An 18187-nucleotide genomic window follows, 5' to 3' on the forward strand; every position below is an offset into this window, starting at 1 on the left:
AGAGCACTGTCGAAACTGAGCTGTTGGCATTTTTTCTCGCTATTTCAAAACCAGATCGATTGATAGTACTAAAATATATTTAAGACTTCAGCACAAACAGTATAAAATCTTAGGATTTTCTTTCGAGACAACCAAATCCGTACTTAATTTATATTGCGAACTGAGATGGTGGTCTTCTTGGAGAATCAGGGACTGATTCAAGCTCTGATATTAAGTTGTTGAGATTGACTGACATAGTCTACATCTTATCGATTCATGAAGAATTGTAGTCAGTGTGATGAGTGACATTCGACCTATACTAGACGTAATCAAAATCTCCACTGAGTTGTGTTCTGCTACTAGGCCACATAAAATACAGATAAATACACATTGCTTCCACAAAAAAGCGGTTCTTTTTACTTCAGTATTTAAAAAAGTAGGTGTAAATACAAATACATGTTTATTACTCAACCTTTTTCCCCTACCAAAACGGCAAAATGTCTTAATTTTCCAGAAAACGAAAGAAAAGAGGGGACGTCAAATACAAGTAATTGGATCATTCGGAAAAGTGCTAAGTTATAATACAACAATGGTTTAATGTAATAATTCGATAGCATTATTTTAGCTATAAGCAAAATAAAGATATTTTCATATAAAAAAAAAACAATCGTGAAATGCATTTCACAACTGAACCACGCGTGCAACAATGGCTGAGAATGTAACTAGATCCAACAATTAATCATTTATCCGAACCCATCAGTGATGTCCTCAGGCTTATAACGAACACTGTGTTATTTAATATTTCGATGGTAGCTTATTATTGAAAAACAGAATTGGTGGTGACATTTTCTATATACCTATTCAGGTACTAAAAATTTAAGCCATGCTAAGTGGTACAGAAATACACTGCTGTACTGATGAACATGAAAGTTCGGAGAATTGATGCTGTGCACAACTAGATGTTCAGAATTAAAGGATTTAAAATATAAAACTTAATGGGTGACCGAGGAATCCCTTTTCTCTGAAAAATCAAGCATATAATCTAGCGAAACATACTCATATTTACTGGAATAACGATGATACAAATGATAATTTAACAGAAGGGAAGTAAATTCTATTAAGAAAAGCGAAATATTTACAGGTAAGTTTCAAATATCAAAGTCCAATCTTTGTTAGCGTGAAAGTAAACCACAAGAACGGTAACGATATTGGAGAAAGACGATCAACGAATAAAATAAAAAATAAAAAAGCCAATTCACATAAAGTGGCCACACGATAGTGTATTGTGGTATCTTTTTTTCAATTCGTAACATGAACCTACGCAATAGTCTTATTGCAATAGATAGCTTCCTCCCCCCTTCCAACAATTTTCACAAACACATTCCAGTATGTTTTGAAGAAGAAAGATTTCTGGGCGTTATCTCCTCCTTTCCTCCACCTCAGATACTTAGAATTTCATTCAAAGCACGCATACGTGCTTAAATCATATTTCAACTATAATCCCCAAGTCGCTAGTAGGTTTCCGATGGCATGGATCAGAGACAATGACAGGCCAATACGTGCCAAAGCTACAACGTTTAAAAATAAAAAATATAAAAAATAAACAGGATTCTCTGCTTGTTTTTCTTTGTGTAAACCAACTCTCAGCGACCGTTTGGGCGTTAACCTCGTTCACAGTGTTAAGCATACTTCTCTTTTCCTGCGGTGAAAATATATTTCATCAGTATGCTGTCTGGAACTGCAATAAACCTAGTTTGTTGCGGTACTGTGGACACTTAATATTGGATACAGACAGAGTGAGATTTTAGCTATATCGGATTTTTTTTAAAGCTTCAGAAGAAGATCAAGAAAAATCACAAAAAGTTTATGATCGTAGTTACAGATTTTACTCGAATATTTTAAAATATTAAAGTCTGGAATATATAACTGAAATATCGATCATCCCTGTAGCTTTCTTTACGAAGAATCTTTTCTATTATCTTATGTCTGTAAATATTATGCCACTATTGCTCTGTTGTTATTATTGTAAAAACTATAAAAATCTGATACTGAGGAATTTTGTTAAAAGGTTTGCTTCGTTAACCTCTAACGACTATAGCCAGTATTATTATTTATATTATTCATGGATATTTTGTTGACATTAATTTGTATATCCTGAAAAAAAAAATTGTGGTTTAAGTTATCAAAAACATTAAAGATATTTTCATATAAAAAAACACACGCTTTGTATATCGTAAAATGCATTTCGCGATATATAAAGTGTGCAACAATGGCAACTAGATGCAACAATTAATCGTTTATCTGAACCCATCAGTGATGTCGTCAGGCTTATAACGAACACTTACAGTAAAATATAATAAGAAATCTACGTCTTTTTTTTTTTTTGGACAACATCACCAAGTATCTGTCCGTTGTTATCAATTCTCCCAGGTCCAGTACGTGCCATAAAATAAAAAAGAAACATGTAGTCTCTGTCTTCTTCAGTAGTCTAATTCCCAATACCCGTTATAGCTGGTAGTTTCAAAGGGAAAGTTATGACTAACATTAAAGCACAGCTCATCAGGTGATTTAATAACACTGTAGCGAAAAGACTAAGCTTGAGGATCTGGGAACTCGGTAATTGATTTAAGTGATGAAGAAGGGAAGATATATCAAGTGTTATGAAATGGCGTAATCAAAGTCTCTCTGTTTCTCCAGTTCTTTTCTATCTCTTCTCATTTTCAGGGATGCAATTATATGAGAAATAAGCGATGAAAAAAATGCAAATTTCATCTGTTCTTTTTCTTTCTATTCATTACGAAAATTTTACAGACCAGAAACAGAATTGCAAAATGCAACTAACGACAGAAACCTTAATGACGAAAGACTTCAGTGAAACGGACTTTTCTATTTACGGAGAGTATGCTAAACAAGTATAATGCAAATGTAGAAAGACGTCTTACTGATGACGAAACTTCTTAGCGATGTTAAAAATTCGCAGGTATTACAAATAGGGCTATTTTTCATGCGAAAGAGAGAGTCACAGAATGTTAGGTGACAAAAGAAAATGCAAAAAACAAGATACAGCAATTTGCATTAGTAAAATATGCCATCTACCATATACAGAGAGAGAGAGATTTCAAATACGTATGGATGAGTATATTTTAGAAGTAGTTTTCATTATTTAACTATCACGATAAAACAACTTCGTTAAATATATCAGAAGAGAGGAAAAATATACAATTAAATAAGAAGATAATTACGCCGTGATGCTCAAGTGTTTTTCTCTTTTCTGATTGGTCCGTCTACTGAATGAGACCTCACTGTAAGAACAAACTGTTTGATACAAGGCAAGCCACAGTTGGCTCTAAATTATCCGCGTAAAAGAACCGCTCCAATGATTATATTTATCGAAGAGGAAGGAGCGATGGTTTTTGGAGGGGGGAGGAAAGAAGAGTTAAATGTGCAGAAATTCATTTAAGATCTACTGCACATGATGACAACCATTTTGTCATCCTGTGCAGAAGCGTATAGAAATGGAGTGACGTGATCATAAACATCCAAAACAAAGATCACTGACTAGGAAAGAATCGAACATCAATTATGCATCAGCTCGTGCTCCATAATACGAGTACATATCGAAAGTAATCCACGAAGTGTGGATTACTCATGGTTATGCTTATCCAGTGTCATCCGTAAATGGCTTCGCTTAAAGTTTTTTTCAGGATTTTAGAGAATTCACCAACTATCAAGCAAAAAAAGCGCCATCTGTCTCATTGAGGGGATGATGAAATCTTCCTAATGCGCATTGCTGATGACATGGAAACACGTGACAATATTTTCTGTCAAAAGAAATCAAAATTACTGATGGCTATAATGACCAACGTTAATGTAGCCATCCCTCAGCGCAATGAAGATGGGTTTATAATGCATTCTATATAGCATTTGTAAAAATATTTTATTCATCGCTGAATTTTTTTTAGCTACAAGCCTTTTATTTCTAATAATTCAATGAAGAGCCTAAAGACTACAATTCGCTGTGGTTAATGCAAATAAGGGAAAATTATGGATACGCTCTCATTTTAAGATTTTATTTTTATTTCTGAAAGAAGATGCTCAAATATAGGAAATAAATTATCAAATATTCATATATCAATTACATTTACAATATGACAGAAATCTAAGCTGTTAATTATTTCTCAAGGAGTTTTGTCACTGTTTATTTGGCCTTCCTTATATCTCAGAAAAACAACATTCACACTATTTTCAATTATAGATGTGCAGTGGAACCAAGTAAATCCTTTCAATTTTACCGAAGTTAATGCAAAATGCTGTTGGAAACAAATTTTAATTTCAGTTTAAAGAAAGATGCAAAATACAGGTGCACCACATACCGGTAATTTAAAATCCCCAAAAGACAAGCTCCTGTAAATGTTGTTTTCCTGCACCACACAGTAGTAATACAGAGAAAAATAATTTTGTATTAGTATCGTCTTAATACCTCTATTATAAATAATCTCCTTTGTAATCCACAAATAACTTCAAAAATACCGTTCAGTAAAGTAAATGCAAAATGCTGTTGCATTTTGCATTTACTTTACTGAACAATAGCAAAATGCTATTGCATAAATATTTCTATTGCATATTGTTAAATAGAAAACAAAGATTTAGGAAGTCGGTCAAATTTTTATGCATTCTGTTAATTTTTTTTTAATTTATTAACTATTAGGAAGGTTAATCTTATGCAGTACCCCTTAATTTTGAAGATCTCAAACCTAGTTTAAATTATTACTATAGGAAAATATAAAAGAATACCTTTTAAAGTTCTGATTAGGTTAGAGTTTTTTCCTACCATTTCAACTGAAGATTTGAATTGTAAACGTATTTATAGATTTAAAACGTTTCCTCTTTTTAAGAGCAATATAAAATAAACAATGAGAGGATGTAGAATAAAGAAGGTAAAGACACAAAATTTAGAACTCATGAACTCTTTGCATTTAGAGAAAAATGCCAATTTTGGAGAAAAGTAATAAAAGATTAAAAATTGGCAAGTTGCATTTGGATGATCGTTTGTTCTAAAAGTGATCAAACGGTGTAAATTGTAAAAATGATAAAAACACTTGACTGGTGAGAATATGCAAGGTCTGTGGGAATTTATGGCAGAAAGATTTGTTTCAATTTTAAGGGATTTTGAAACCTTTATAACGGAAGAAACAATAATAAAGAAGAAGAAGAAGAAACAATCATAAATACAGGAAATGTTTAAAAATCTAGCCAACCATTTAAATAAAACAGGAAACTTAAGAACTGCAACAAAACTAGAATTTTTAGGCGCAAGTGCTTCGGAATTATTCATACTTTCATAAAAACGAGCTTCATGAGCGATAGAATTCAGCAGTTATCTTTTATTAATGTTTTATCTTAATGATAAAAACGGTGTGTTAAGTTAAATTATTCAATTACATTCGATTACAGATGCAACAATTCAGTTAAGAAAATCTGCATTACTCGCAAATTAATAAATACTTTTAATATTGTGTTATTTAGGATGTCATTTCAATCTATAAAGTGCGCGTATGCCGTCAAAAAGGCATGCTTTCAAATTTTCTATCAGCGTCGAGACAAAAAAAAAAGCCAGAGGGAAAAAAAAAACAAGAAACCATTAATATTAATTAGCTATTAATAAATTATTAATAATTCGGTGGGTAACTTCCTAATTGTGTGCATTTGAACATTACGGGACTCTTTAGTTACAGTTGCTTTGAAAAAAGCGTACCCTAATGATAACACCTCTGGGGATATTAGATATCGATTCTTTCCAGTGTCGTGTGGCGAAAGCTGGAACACTAGAGGACGCTGATTGTAGAATTTATCAGTTTTTAGCTTGGGGAAGTAATAAGTTCTATTAAAAGTTTTTCTAAAGGTTAAAAAATAGCCCATTAACAAATGCCTATAGAGAAACCGTATCGCTAAAATACATCCAACCATTCCAAATGCTTCTCTGAGCTAGACGATTCCCAGAAATGAGACAAGCTATGTAATTACTAGTCTTTGCGGGGAAAGCTGTCAAATTAAACCCCAGATTACCTTTTACGTTTTATCCCGACAGCAATTTGGTGCGTAGTGTAATCAGAGTTTGGTGGGAAATGAAGCACACGAGAAACGAAATTTGTTTGCGGGGGGAAAGGCTGCCCCCCTCTTCCACCCACTCCCCTCTTCAAGTACTTTACTTAGGTAATGGCAGGAAGGCCCAGTAATTCAAAACAACTTCGATGGTTTGAAATGCAGGCCTGTATTTGACAAACCTTTCCGATGCAGCTGACAGATTTCATAACTGGCAAGTAAAACAAACATGTAACTACATTCCTGGCTGTCTGTTTCAAATATTCGGATTTCAACGAAATCTAACGCCGAGTGGAAATATTGATCTTACGTGGTATCTAAATATTTATCTCACATATCTTAGAGAAAAATTACCATTTGCACTTTTAAATCGGTTCCTTAACGACATCTGAACTTTCTCTAAATCTCCCAGCTGTTGCTACGATAATTTCATTTATGTAATTATTAATACTGTGGCTTCTTATTGAACAGTTTTTTAATTTGTAAAAAAAAGAAATAACAATTTACCTGTGTACACTTTTATCATAAAATACTTTGATCCTAAGCGGCTGCGTTATACTTCTTTTTCGAACTATATGGGGAGGTTCAAGATGGACGTGACGGACCTATAAGATTAAAAAAAAAAAAAATCAAAATGAATAATACAATTACAATGTGTACTGTGATTTCTAATTTGTATATTCAAATTTTTCAACTCTATGAAATATGTTTTCTTAAAATAAAAATGTGTCAGGACAATATTTTAAAAAACATAGCTCTGAAAAAATATCCAAGAGCTATCGCTGGTTTATCGATGATGATGTCTGCCTTGCTATGATACCTGTCATTCGTCATCTCACTCGTGGGATTGGTACGAAACGTATTTACATCTTGATCTATGTAATGTGGAAGGTGATTCTGAAGGTTGTCAAACTGACTGGCACCATCTGTGTAGTTGGTATGCTACGAATAGGAATGTTAATACTATGGATATGGAACTTCTACGGGAGGAAGAGTTAGTTTGGCTTTCCTTAACATACATTAACACAACAATATACTTATCTGTTGGACTTTTTTTTTAGTTATAAGCGTGCGTGCGTGCGTGCGCGTGGTAAAAAGTGCATAAAATACATTAAGCTGTATATGAGTGCAAATATTGAAAGAGAACAATTATATTTCAAGTAACGTTTTTTCTTCGAAATAACTATAATTACAGCATTTAAAATGCATATTATTAATAATATTAATCTACACCACCGTTTGCCTATAAAAGCAATAATGCATTTACTACGCTCTTAACTGAACATGTAAATAACCGACATGCAAGACTCGCTGGTTGATATTTACAGCAACCAAATAGTGGATGGGTATTCTAAGAAAATCTTTTTCAAATGATCACCAAACCAAGTTCAGATCAAAGCATCGCATTTAGGAATATCAGTTTAGCGATAAGCACCACCACCAGTAAGACTTCGTCATTATTCGTATAATGTACATAATTAGGAAGTAACTGGTGCAGGTAATTAGCGAGAAATGTAATTTATAAAGTATATTTCATCTAATGGCTTCAGTGGGAATTAATGATGGACTTATTGGCAATTTCGGTAACCTCCAGAGTGTCGATGCAGCAAAGTGTACTGTAAACGCTCAGCACAACTATCATAATTCAGCTTAATAACCAGAGTGGCGTCTACTTTTCTAATGAATTCTGTTAAGTTTTAAGCGTGGCCATAACCCTACAGTAATGTTCTATCATTATGGCCAGGAAGGCGTCGGGGGAAAGGAGATGGAAGAGAGAGACAAATCGTTGCCGAGTGATGAAGATGTTATCTGTGGGCATCTATCAGGTGGTTAGAATGCACAACAACGCGTCTAATCTGTAGCGATGCGTGTTAGCCGTCTTGTGGAAGCGTGGCACTGTTAACTACTTACCATCAACGAAGGAATATTGACTAATTTAAGGAACTTGAGATGCGTCAATGATGGCCGGGGTAAGTTGCGAAAAATTAATAGCGGGTTTCTGTTATTAAATATCTGCTATTAGAAATAGCCATGAGGTGTCAGGTCAAATATATCATTCATTGGATTCTGGGTATTTTTGGCTTCCTCTAAAGTTTTTCACGATTTCATCCATCTAATTTCATGCCTTCAAATACTAGTGTATTTGAAGGCGTAAAATTACTTGGATACCGTTCTAGTATTTGAAGGCGTGTTCGTTAATATGACAACTGTAGAAAATTTAATTGCAAATAAGGCAGAAGGAAAACAACGTTCTGTTGAATTCTTTATAGAAATTTATACATACAAGGATAACGTCAGGAAAGAATAAGGAAAAAACTGTCCTTTCCGTCCATTTCTTTCTTAGTAAAATGGTTGAATTTTATATTTCAGAAATTTTATTTCTGTCTCCTCTCAAAGTAAACATTGCGTTACAAAACAAAGAAGGCGTAAATTCTGTGAGTACTTCTTAAGCCAACGTCGAGTGTAAACTATTCAAACTCACAAAAGAGGCGTACAGGGATGATAGTGTTATGTCTCGTATGTGCTTCTGGCATAGGAAGAGCTAACGAGAACGAAGGGACTACTGCAAAGAACCGAACAATAACAACAAAATCGTTTACTGTGATGTCCGGAGGGATGTGGAAGTGGGATGTTTTCTAGTTTCAAGGGTCGTGTGCAAAAACGAAAGATCAGGGACTTGCAAGAGCTGGATTTTTACCTTGAGAATGATGTGCATCCCATTTGCTTTTACAAAGAACGGATAAATTCAGAACAGAATTGGCGTTTGTGATGCACTCTTAAAGTATATATAAATATCTCAAGTGTTTCTTTTTTACACATTTTTGCATCAAATGCTGGAAAGCTATTTTTTGTATTTTAAGCGTGCAATAAAAGAAAGTCCTTTTTATTTCTTGCAAAACTAACTACATTCAGAGTCTAAAATATTGCAGAAGAAGCTAAAGTTCGCGACATATTTCAAAAGATACGAATTTCTGAACAGTTTTGAGATATCACGTAGATTTATTTCTTAAAAATGCAAAGGAAAATGTTTATGGATCTAGAAAGAGAAAGTAATTATTGAAATTTAAATACACGGAACATATCTCGATAGAGAAATGCAAAACTGCTCACATTTCATAGTGGTGAATGAAGTTATTTTAACACCTAATTGGATATTCTGTTGACTGTTTAGAAATAGCAAGAATAGGTTAAATAGTGGAAGTGGAAAAGAAAAAAAAAAAGAATTAGAATATGCTGGAGAAGAAATCAAAAGTATTCATAATCCAATACCTTTATTTATCGAACATTTACGCGCAGTATTTTAATCAAGGGACTTAGTTTTCTTTCAGTATCCTAGTCTTTCGCTAACTGGTCTTATTAGAGCTTATAAGCATTATCCCTGGCCAATGCAATTAATATTTATCCTATCTTGTTTCACACTTGCGCACAGAGCTACACCGTATCATGAAGGCTTTCGAAATCATATTAGACAGAAGAAGGTATTGAATTCTAGTCGCCTACATCCGTATATTGTGTGTGTTCTGGCCTGTTTTGCGGGATGAAAATCTCGAGTTTCCAGAAGAGGAGGGGGGGAGAACCGCTGACACCTCCGTATACATATTAAAAATCATGCAAAATCTCAGATATGAATGATTTGAAATAAGCTTAAACATACTTCATTCAATTTAAATTTAGCAATAACTTTTCCCCTTCTTCCTCCTTGAGAACAATAAATTTATTTCATTAAACAATTTTGCTATCACTTTCAAAGTACAGAATTTAAAATATGTTAAGAACGATCAGTCTTACATAAGATCTGTTCTACTGCCTGATTATCCATTTTATTTGCGTCAATTTTAATTTTGCCTTCTCTGAAAACAATGTTACGTGTTTGATATTTATCCAAACTTGCACACTGCATATTAAATAGAACACAGAAATCTCTCAGGACGGAAACAATTACCTTTCAATAAAACAAATAATAACAAACAAACAAAAAAATGACGCTTCCGTTGTAAACGTATATTCAAGGCTAAGAAAAATACTCCGCATAAAAACAAAGAGTAGCCCGAAAATTTAATTACTTAGCAATTCAACTTGTCTCATTAAATTCTAAAAACTACCGATTAAATGTTTTATGAACCTTAACATGACCTGCATTTCCCCCCCAGCCCCTATGAACAAGAATCCATTAGGGTTCGCGCGAACATAGCGTGAGACTCCCGAAGGTAGATGAATCTATCATCAGACCCACCCATGTGAAGAACGCAACGTAAAACTGGAGTGTGCAAAGCGACGAAAATTAGATTACACGAAACCCGCATTAAGAATCTTGTTCGCATTCTGCCGCATCTTGATCAGATACTGTAAACAGGAAAGAAACAGGTGGGGAAAAAGGGTGTTTAAAGAACGAACAATAAAAAAAAAAAAAGAATCCCCAGACACTCAACCAAGTCATGCAAGCAGCTAAACAACTTTTATCCACACAGAAGTCGTACTCTGATGCTTACACATCCCCACAGTCATTAGAAGAGGTGGCGAATAAAAAGGGAAACAAAATGATTATAAAGAGAACTAAATCTAGACTGTAATGACGCGACTTAATTCTTTCTCTTACATCACAGCTTAACACGCAATGTCATGTTTGATTTCTCAATATGGATGGATTTCTACAACAGAGTTGAATATACGCCGTTTATAAATGATGAGGTTTGTAATAATCATGACACTACATTAGCACCACTTGAAATGAGAACATACCAAACTGATATATTCAATTGCATGCAAGTCCGCTCTTCAATTCGTTAGGGCGGAGATCTGTTTAATTCATCATCCTTAATGACGCAAGATTAAACAGAAACCATACACTCTTCCAACAGGCGGTTCATCGTTGTCTTTGATTATCAATACGAAAATGTCATGATCTGATGCCATTTCATCAGATTTTTGTAACAATGTAATTTGCTGCAATTACTGCACCTATTAGCGAGAAAAATATGATAAACACGTTAAATATTAAAAAAAAAGACTTCTAATCAATACCAACAGTTAGTATCAGTATTAATATCGCTGTCCCAATCTCACAATGTTCAATAATGATTTCATTTAACCAGTTTTATCTGAACAATGATTTTTTTTAAAAAAAATAATTCGTAGTGCAATAAGTAAAAAAAAAAAATTCACATAACAGGAAAATTTACAATTATCAACGTCATTTTCAGTTCGATTATTACCCAATAGGGGAAACCGAACAATGATCCACGTCATTTTAGTTCAATTATTACCCGACAGAGGAAAAACTAAACAATGATCATGCACGTCATTTTTAGTTCAACCCGACAGAGGAAAAATTAAACAATGATCCATGTTGTTTTTAGTTTAATCATTACCCAACAGAGGAAAAACTAAACAATGACCCATGTCGTTTTTAGTTCAATCATTACCCAACAGAGGAAAAACTAAACAATGATCCACGACATTTTAGTTCAATTATTACCAACAGAGGAAAACTAAACAATAATCTACGTCATTTTAATTATTACCAACAGAAGAAAATAAACAATAATCCACGTCATTTTAGTTCAATCATTACTCTACAGAGAAAAACGGTCAATGATGAACATTTTTTTTAAAAAAAAAGATCGCTTTATCTAACATCGTCTTCGCAATACGATAATATTAACAAATAAATCCAAGTTTTCGGATAGCACATTTTGCCAAAGAAAAAGGAACAACAATCAGTGCAAAATTACTCGACAAAGTAATTTCTCCTACACAACTTTCATACCCTCAGTAACTGTGTGCACCTTCATCTTTCGCAGAGATTGTTGTCCATACAAAGAACGAAGACCGCTAACACAGGGTTGCTAACCTTATTCCGAGAAAAATTTTATTGCTCTGCCAACAGTACCTCCGGAGAACAATGGTTAGCAGATCTAGGCTGTAATGAAAGAGTCTATTGAAAGCCCTAGGAGCGAGAACCCAAACTGCCGTTCGAAGTTGTTCAGAATGAATCTAGGAAAGTTCGCCTGCATCTAAAATTAACAAGGCACAAATCAGTCTTAAGACGCTTACTAAGACGACAATAATTAGAGAAGATAATGGAAAACCTTGAAGCTAGAATCATCTCATTTCTAGCGAACTAACAGGGACAAAGGAGTACAAACGATCTCAAATAAGCGACTTAAATTAGAATGGATATATAAATGTGGAATGTCTTTATTGTGCTAGAAACTGACGCTGGAAATAAGAACGTACAAACAATTAAACTTTCCACGGCCAAACGGTGATGAATGTCCCTCACGTGATTAGTTTATTACCTTTTTTTTATTTAAAAATAAGGAAATCTTTCAAAGCAGTTCCATTCTTTCAGAATTGTAACAAATAACAAATAAATGATTCAGAACGATGCTATGATCTGTTCTCAGTGTTTGAAAATCATGACGGAGCTCAAACTTTTGCTAAGAAGGATTATTGGCCTTCCCCACTTTAATTAGTGGAGAAGGACAAAGTAGATCGATTAGGTTTAAATAGGCGGTTATTACTATTTTAATAAGAATGAAAGTGCGAGATTCGCTATAAAAACGGGTAAATAAAGGAGTATTTAGAAGATTAGAATTAGAAAAATTCAAATAAAAAAAAAATCTGCATAAAGCTCGAGATTTAAGGAAAACATGCATTGAATTCTAAGATTACAGGGATAATGGCAATTTATCAATGCCAGATAAATCCTCGTTTAAAAAATAAAGGCAAAACAAATTGTTAAAAAATTCCGATTATTTGGGACAGATTTTTTTTTTTTTTTTTTTTTTTTTTTACGTAGACAAAAAACAGACCTCACGTTTTGTGATGTCACATCAACATATAGAACTGCACCTGGTATAACTTCACTAGAACCTTGGATTAAACGGAATTACATAAGATGAGTAAAGTGCCTGATAACTGGTGTGTTCTTTGGATAACTGCTTATTTTGGAGACAAAATCTTGTCATTTCCATATGAGACCGGTTAAGTCGCTTTCCGATGACAGATCCTCGTAAAAGTTCATTGAATCCTAAACAAGATTTGAACCCAGATCTTCCTTTAAAAAAAAAAAAAAAGAAGAAGGGCGAACATCACTGTGGAAGTAATTTTTCAAGACGTGTTAAAAACTAATTTTTAACACGTCTTGAACTTTTCTTGCTAAAAAGAAAAGGCAAGCCAAGTTGACCTACAAATAATTAAATTTTACTTCCAAACTCCAACCAGCCGATATAATGTCGATCCAATAATAATAAAAACTGCGCGCATTTCGTATTCAAAACAATTTTTAATATTTAGAGAAGAGATTGATCCAATGAGTCTTGGGATCATAGCGGATATTCTGAACACGTTGTAACGATGAGGCACTTTACTAACATAGCTATAGATACGCGTTGCGTTTTATAAGATACAATTATCAGCAGCTGAACATGCGTAGTAAAAACATATCCATGAAATCCTTATCTTCGAAAGCGCCCGCTTATTTCCATTAACCATCAAAGAGAAGTGTCTTCCATAAGCGGATTTGCACCGTCCATGAAAAGTAAAAACCATTAGCTGCAGATGGCACGCGAAATGCAGACGAATAAAAAGCAATAAAAAAAAATAAAAAAAAAATTCTACCAACTTTAATGGTTTTTGGCGCCAACTGGTGTCATCTCCGTAGACGATCTCAACTCCAGTCATCTGTAGAACTTTTCTAATTATTATCTACGATTATTATTCGTCTTAAGCACGGGAGGGATTTGCTGATGGCAAAAGATAGATGATGCACAATCCCGCAACACTCTCAGAAGCATTTAGAAAAATCAAGAGAAAAATAAGTGACCAAAAGACGTTGAATAGCTCGGAAAGGATACCTAAAAAGAAAATATTAATTTTCAAAGCCGAGGGAAGAAAGCAATTCGCGTGTGTATAGTGTAAGATAAAGATTTATGGGGCATTAAGAACGATCCTCATCTAAATGCGAGAAAAACCAAGTAGGATTTTACCAGGCAGAGTCAATTTAAAAGACTCGTACAAGAACATTCCATTAGAGATTAAAGGGTCTGTGTGATCTGAAGCGAAACGCAAGATACGTTCTGAATATTTGGTCTGCTACTTACTCAAGGATATTATCATCTCTAAATGCAAAGTTCGCATTTCTTCAACAAGAATGAAGCTTGCATTCCACACTTTCAAATATAATTACTATAAATGCAAAATACGTGCAAGAAATTTTAAATACAGAAGGGTTCATAAATTCAAATAGTAGATACGTAAAAGACACTCGATTTCCACTCACTACACACTTCAGTAAGTTGCATTAATTAAACGCTAATATTAGGAGACACAGAGGCAGATGGTTTAAAAACAGTTTTGTTCTAGCTAGCACTACAACATTGGTGAATGTAGAAAGTACCTTTAGTGAAATAACACTGATTATCTTTGGATAATCAAGATTATTATACTGAGAGGATACTCAGTGCACCAACACTGAGCATTTAAAAGGTACCCAGGTTATTACATTTTCTCTCCCTTTTAAATTCACGATACAAGAGCCATTCTTGTAATTCATATAAATCAACCCAGGAAAGAAGATTTGCTAAAAGAGGCCCCGTACTCATTGATTTGCAGGAGCAAGGGATATACAACTTTCTTTCTGAGGAAAAGCAACTTTCTTTCTGAGGAAAGAAAGTTGTATAAATTAAGAATGATATAAAAATGTAAATCGTTTGTATGCGTGAGTATACTTCCTCTAGAACAAAATGGAGCGTGTACAAATTGCCTACACGTTTCTTTTCGAAGATAATTGTCACCAAGAGAGCATTAAATAAAGAAACACAGAAACAAGCCAATCTGAAATAATGATTAGGTATTTACGGCCGTAAATGTTCCAACGACACGTACATTAAACTATAGGAAACGATTTCTCAGATGTTCAATCGAGCATCTGTTTAACTTGTTGGAACTTCTATTTATTCAGATAAATCACGGAAGCACCAGAAGCAGCTCAGGTTTATCCGAAATGGTTCAAGACAAGCTCAGCACTCTTTACTGATAGTTAATTGCTTTTCAGTATCCCTTTTAGAAAAGTTAAGACTAATGTTTGAACACTATATGGAAACTAAGAGTTCGATTAAAAAATCATTCCCTTTAAAATAAAAAAAAAAGACAAATATTGCAGAAAAGTATGGAACTGAGATCTTCAGAAGTATTATCTGGTAAACATAGTCCCCATTGAACTTTTTCAGTTGAGCTGTTCATAGGAGCATGAACATCTTTTTGAGTACAAAAGTACGTTTTTATTAGCTGCTTTCTACAATAACATGACAACAAATTTTCGATGTTTGATTGACCAACATTGGTGAACTTATGAATGGAAGAATAAACAGGAATCCTAGTTAGGAGTTGCTTTCAAAGAAACATGTGTTGAACAATAAACCAACGATGGGTTAAAAGTGGTATAATTTAAAGCTAGAAACTAACAACGACCGTAAATCAAGAGAGAGAGAGAGAAAAGGGTAGCGCTCGTGAGCAATACAATACACACACACACACACCAGTAGTAACTACGTTGAATTTCCGACTTCGTTAAAAGAGGATTACGTTTGTATTGCAAGAAAGTTTTTAATGCCATGATCCTCTTAAGGATCTCGTGACGTGATTGACATTCCGATAACGAAAGAAAAAAAAAAAAAGGATAGGATTTAAATCGAAAACCCTCTATCAGACGCAACAAATGAGGTCCAATAAAAAAATTTAAAAAAAAAAAAAAAGGAAGAAATTAGTCACTGATGCACAACAGTGAGTTCTTGGCAATGATTTCTTGGTAGAAGAGTTAAAGAACTAAAAAAACAAAAAATTAAGAAAATATGAAGATGGAACTACGGCAAGAAATTAATTGCGGGGGATTTGGAGGCTTATGTACGAGGATGCAATTTAAAAATAAATTGTTATGCGTTGAAAGGAATAAACTGTTTCACATGGAACAAAACCCGATGTTTAAGTTTATTTTTTTCATTATGTTTGTCCAAGATATTGGAAACTGGAACAGTTTACATAATTATTTAACACCAGGGAATTTTTTCCCCTATAAGAATATTATGTTACCATATTATGAGACAAGAACTGCAATCAGAAGTCACCGTCAGATGGCAGCACTAAACAGTAATATTATTTAACTACGTCTTGGATATAAGCTTATGAAAAGAATGCCCGGAGTGTTCTCAAAAATTACAAATACTCTCTCTCTTTCGATCAGACAAAGCTATGTCTATACCCCCCCCCCCATCCTCACGATTGATAACAAGACGGTTAAACCAACGATTTCACAGCAACCACCCTTCGTTGCGGACCTAGTGCGGTATTGCTGTCATACCACTACCCTCAAACTTCTTCCTCATTCCCTCACAGCATCCCACAGGATTATTTTTGGATCCTTACTAAACTTTCCTTTGTTCAATAATTACATGAGTTTTTTTTTTTTTTTGCTGCTTTACTGACTTCCTCAACTCTGCTTTTTTTTTTTCGACTTATGAACGAAGCCTGAGGCGATTTAAGTTAATCACAAAGTTCAGTTTATCACTAGTAGCAACAGCATCAGCTTCGACGTTCGTACACATACTGTGTGCTTAACGAGCGTCTGCTCCCTGTTATAAGCCACTCGCTCTAATTGGAGTAATTAGAGGTTCTTCAGAATAACTGTAAATAAAGAAAAAATAATTCTTAGGATGAATTCATTATTATTTCTTAAGTTAGTTATCTACCACTTAATCAACGGTCTGTCTCTCTCTCACACACACACACAGAGTTTAAATATTTCACATATGAATTCAAACCATTCATTGCTAACTCACGCTAATGTAATTTACTCAAAGCATTATGCATTAATAAAGGTGAAGTATTTATGTGAATTCATATTTGATAAATATGATCAAAGTAATTGCATTAAGTAGCAATAGACGAAACAGAACCACCCCTTATTAAATAAAATATCTTATTAGGATAGCTAATTTGAAAAATAATCGCGATCATTAATGAAAAAGAGAAAGATGATAGTGCATCAGTTGCACTAGAATTTCCTTCAGTTGCTGATTTAATACACTCGCGCTTTATTGTTTAATCTAATATTTAAACAATTCGTACATGTAACACGCTAAATTAACAATTGCTTTTAAACAATGATCCAAATGCAGCAACTAGAGAAGCTCAACAATGAACAAAATATATGCAACAATCGCAACAGCACTAGGTAACGTACCAAAGGACAATTGAGCCTAGTGGTACGCTGCTCGCGCGCACACACCTGAATGTATTTAATTAGATGGGTGCGCATAATGAGTAGTTTTTATAAAGTCAAAAATGAGGAATGATCCCTTAATACATCTCCGCTGTCAAGCAATGACAGAATCTGAAAGGGACAGTGACAGTGCACGTAGCACATGGGACAAAAGGTGCATAAATCTGAGGGATTTTTAATCTTACGTGGGCGTGAGACAGTCGGCTATATATATGATACATCTTAGCTGCACAGGCATAAGAATTCGCGTTGAAAGCTGTAACTAAATAATTTGTCAGCAGCGAGTGGCAGAGGTGGGAAGAGTCGTTCAAATGGTGCACGTACATACAAAAGAGGTTCGTTTCGTCACGCCAGGTGATTACGAAAACTCGTGAAACTTCCCACTGCTTCGTGTCAGGAAAACCATACGGCGATAAATGAAAGCTCTTTTTGTTTGTCTTAAAAATCTGCAGAAATCGTTGTTGGAAAATAGCCAACAAACAACCGTAGAAGACAAATAAGGAGAAAAAATAATGGGTAATTCTCGAAATTTTTTGCTTTTTTCAATCCCCCCCTCCCATTCTGGCTGACGTTACAAAACACGTAGGGATTCTAAATGAGTGTTTCTCAATGAGAAACAACAGATCGCTATGAGTACAATGTTTGGGCAATTGTTTCCTGCCTTCATCAGGAGTGAACAACATCGATGAAAGTCCTCCAACGGAGGCTATCTCTAAAGATAGCCTCCGTTTCTTCAAAGTTGAAAAGTTTAGAGCTCTATGCTTGACAATGCACCCAACAACAAAAATAAAAACTTCCATTCCATTGTTTATAGCAACAATGTAT

At 34.2% G+C, this 18187-nt stretch overlaps 1 protein-coding gene across 1 annotated transcript in view; it reads right to left on the reverse strand.

The window, feature by feature from the left end:
• Invadolysin (leishmanolysin-like peptidase, invadolysin) overlaps nt 1-18187 on the reverse strand; it is a 658154-nt gene that overhangs the window by 376382 nt on the left and 263585 nt on the right. The window contains exon 2 of the mRNA XM_090405783.1: nt 6589-6686. Coding sequence (XP_090261909.1) covers nt 6589-6686 — 98 coding nt within the window. The remainder of the gene's footprint in view (nt 1-6588; nt 6687-18187) is intronic.

This window comes from Typopeltis vanoorti, chromosome 15 (genome assembly GCF_054136105.1).
Source record: "Typopeltis vanoorti isolate ZY-2024b chromosome 15, IOZ_Tvanoo_1.0, whole genome shotgun sequence".
NCBI classification, from domain to species: Eukaryota; Metazoa; Arthropoda; class Arachnida; order Uropygi; family Thelyphonidae; genus Typopeltis; species Typopeltis vanoorti.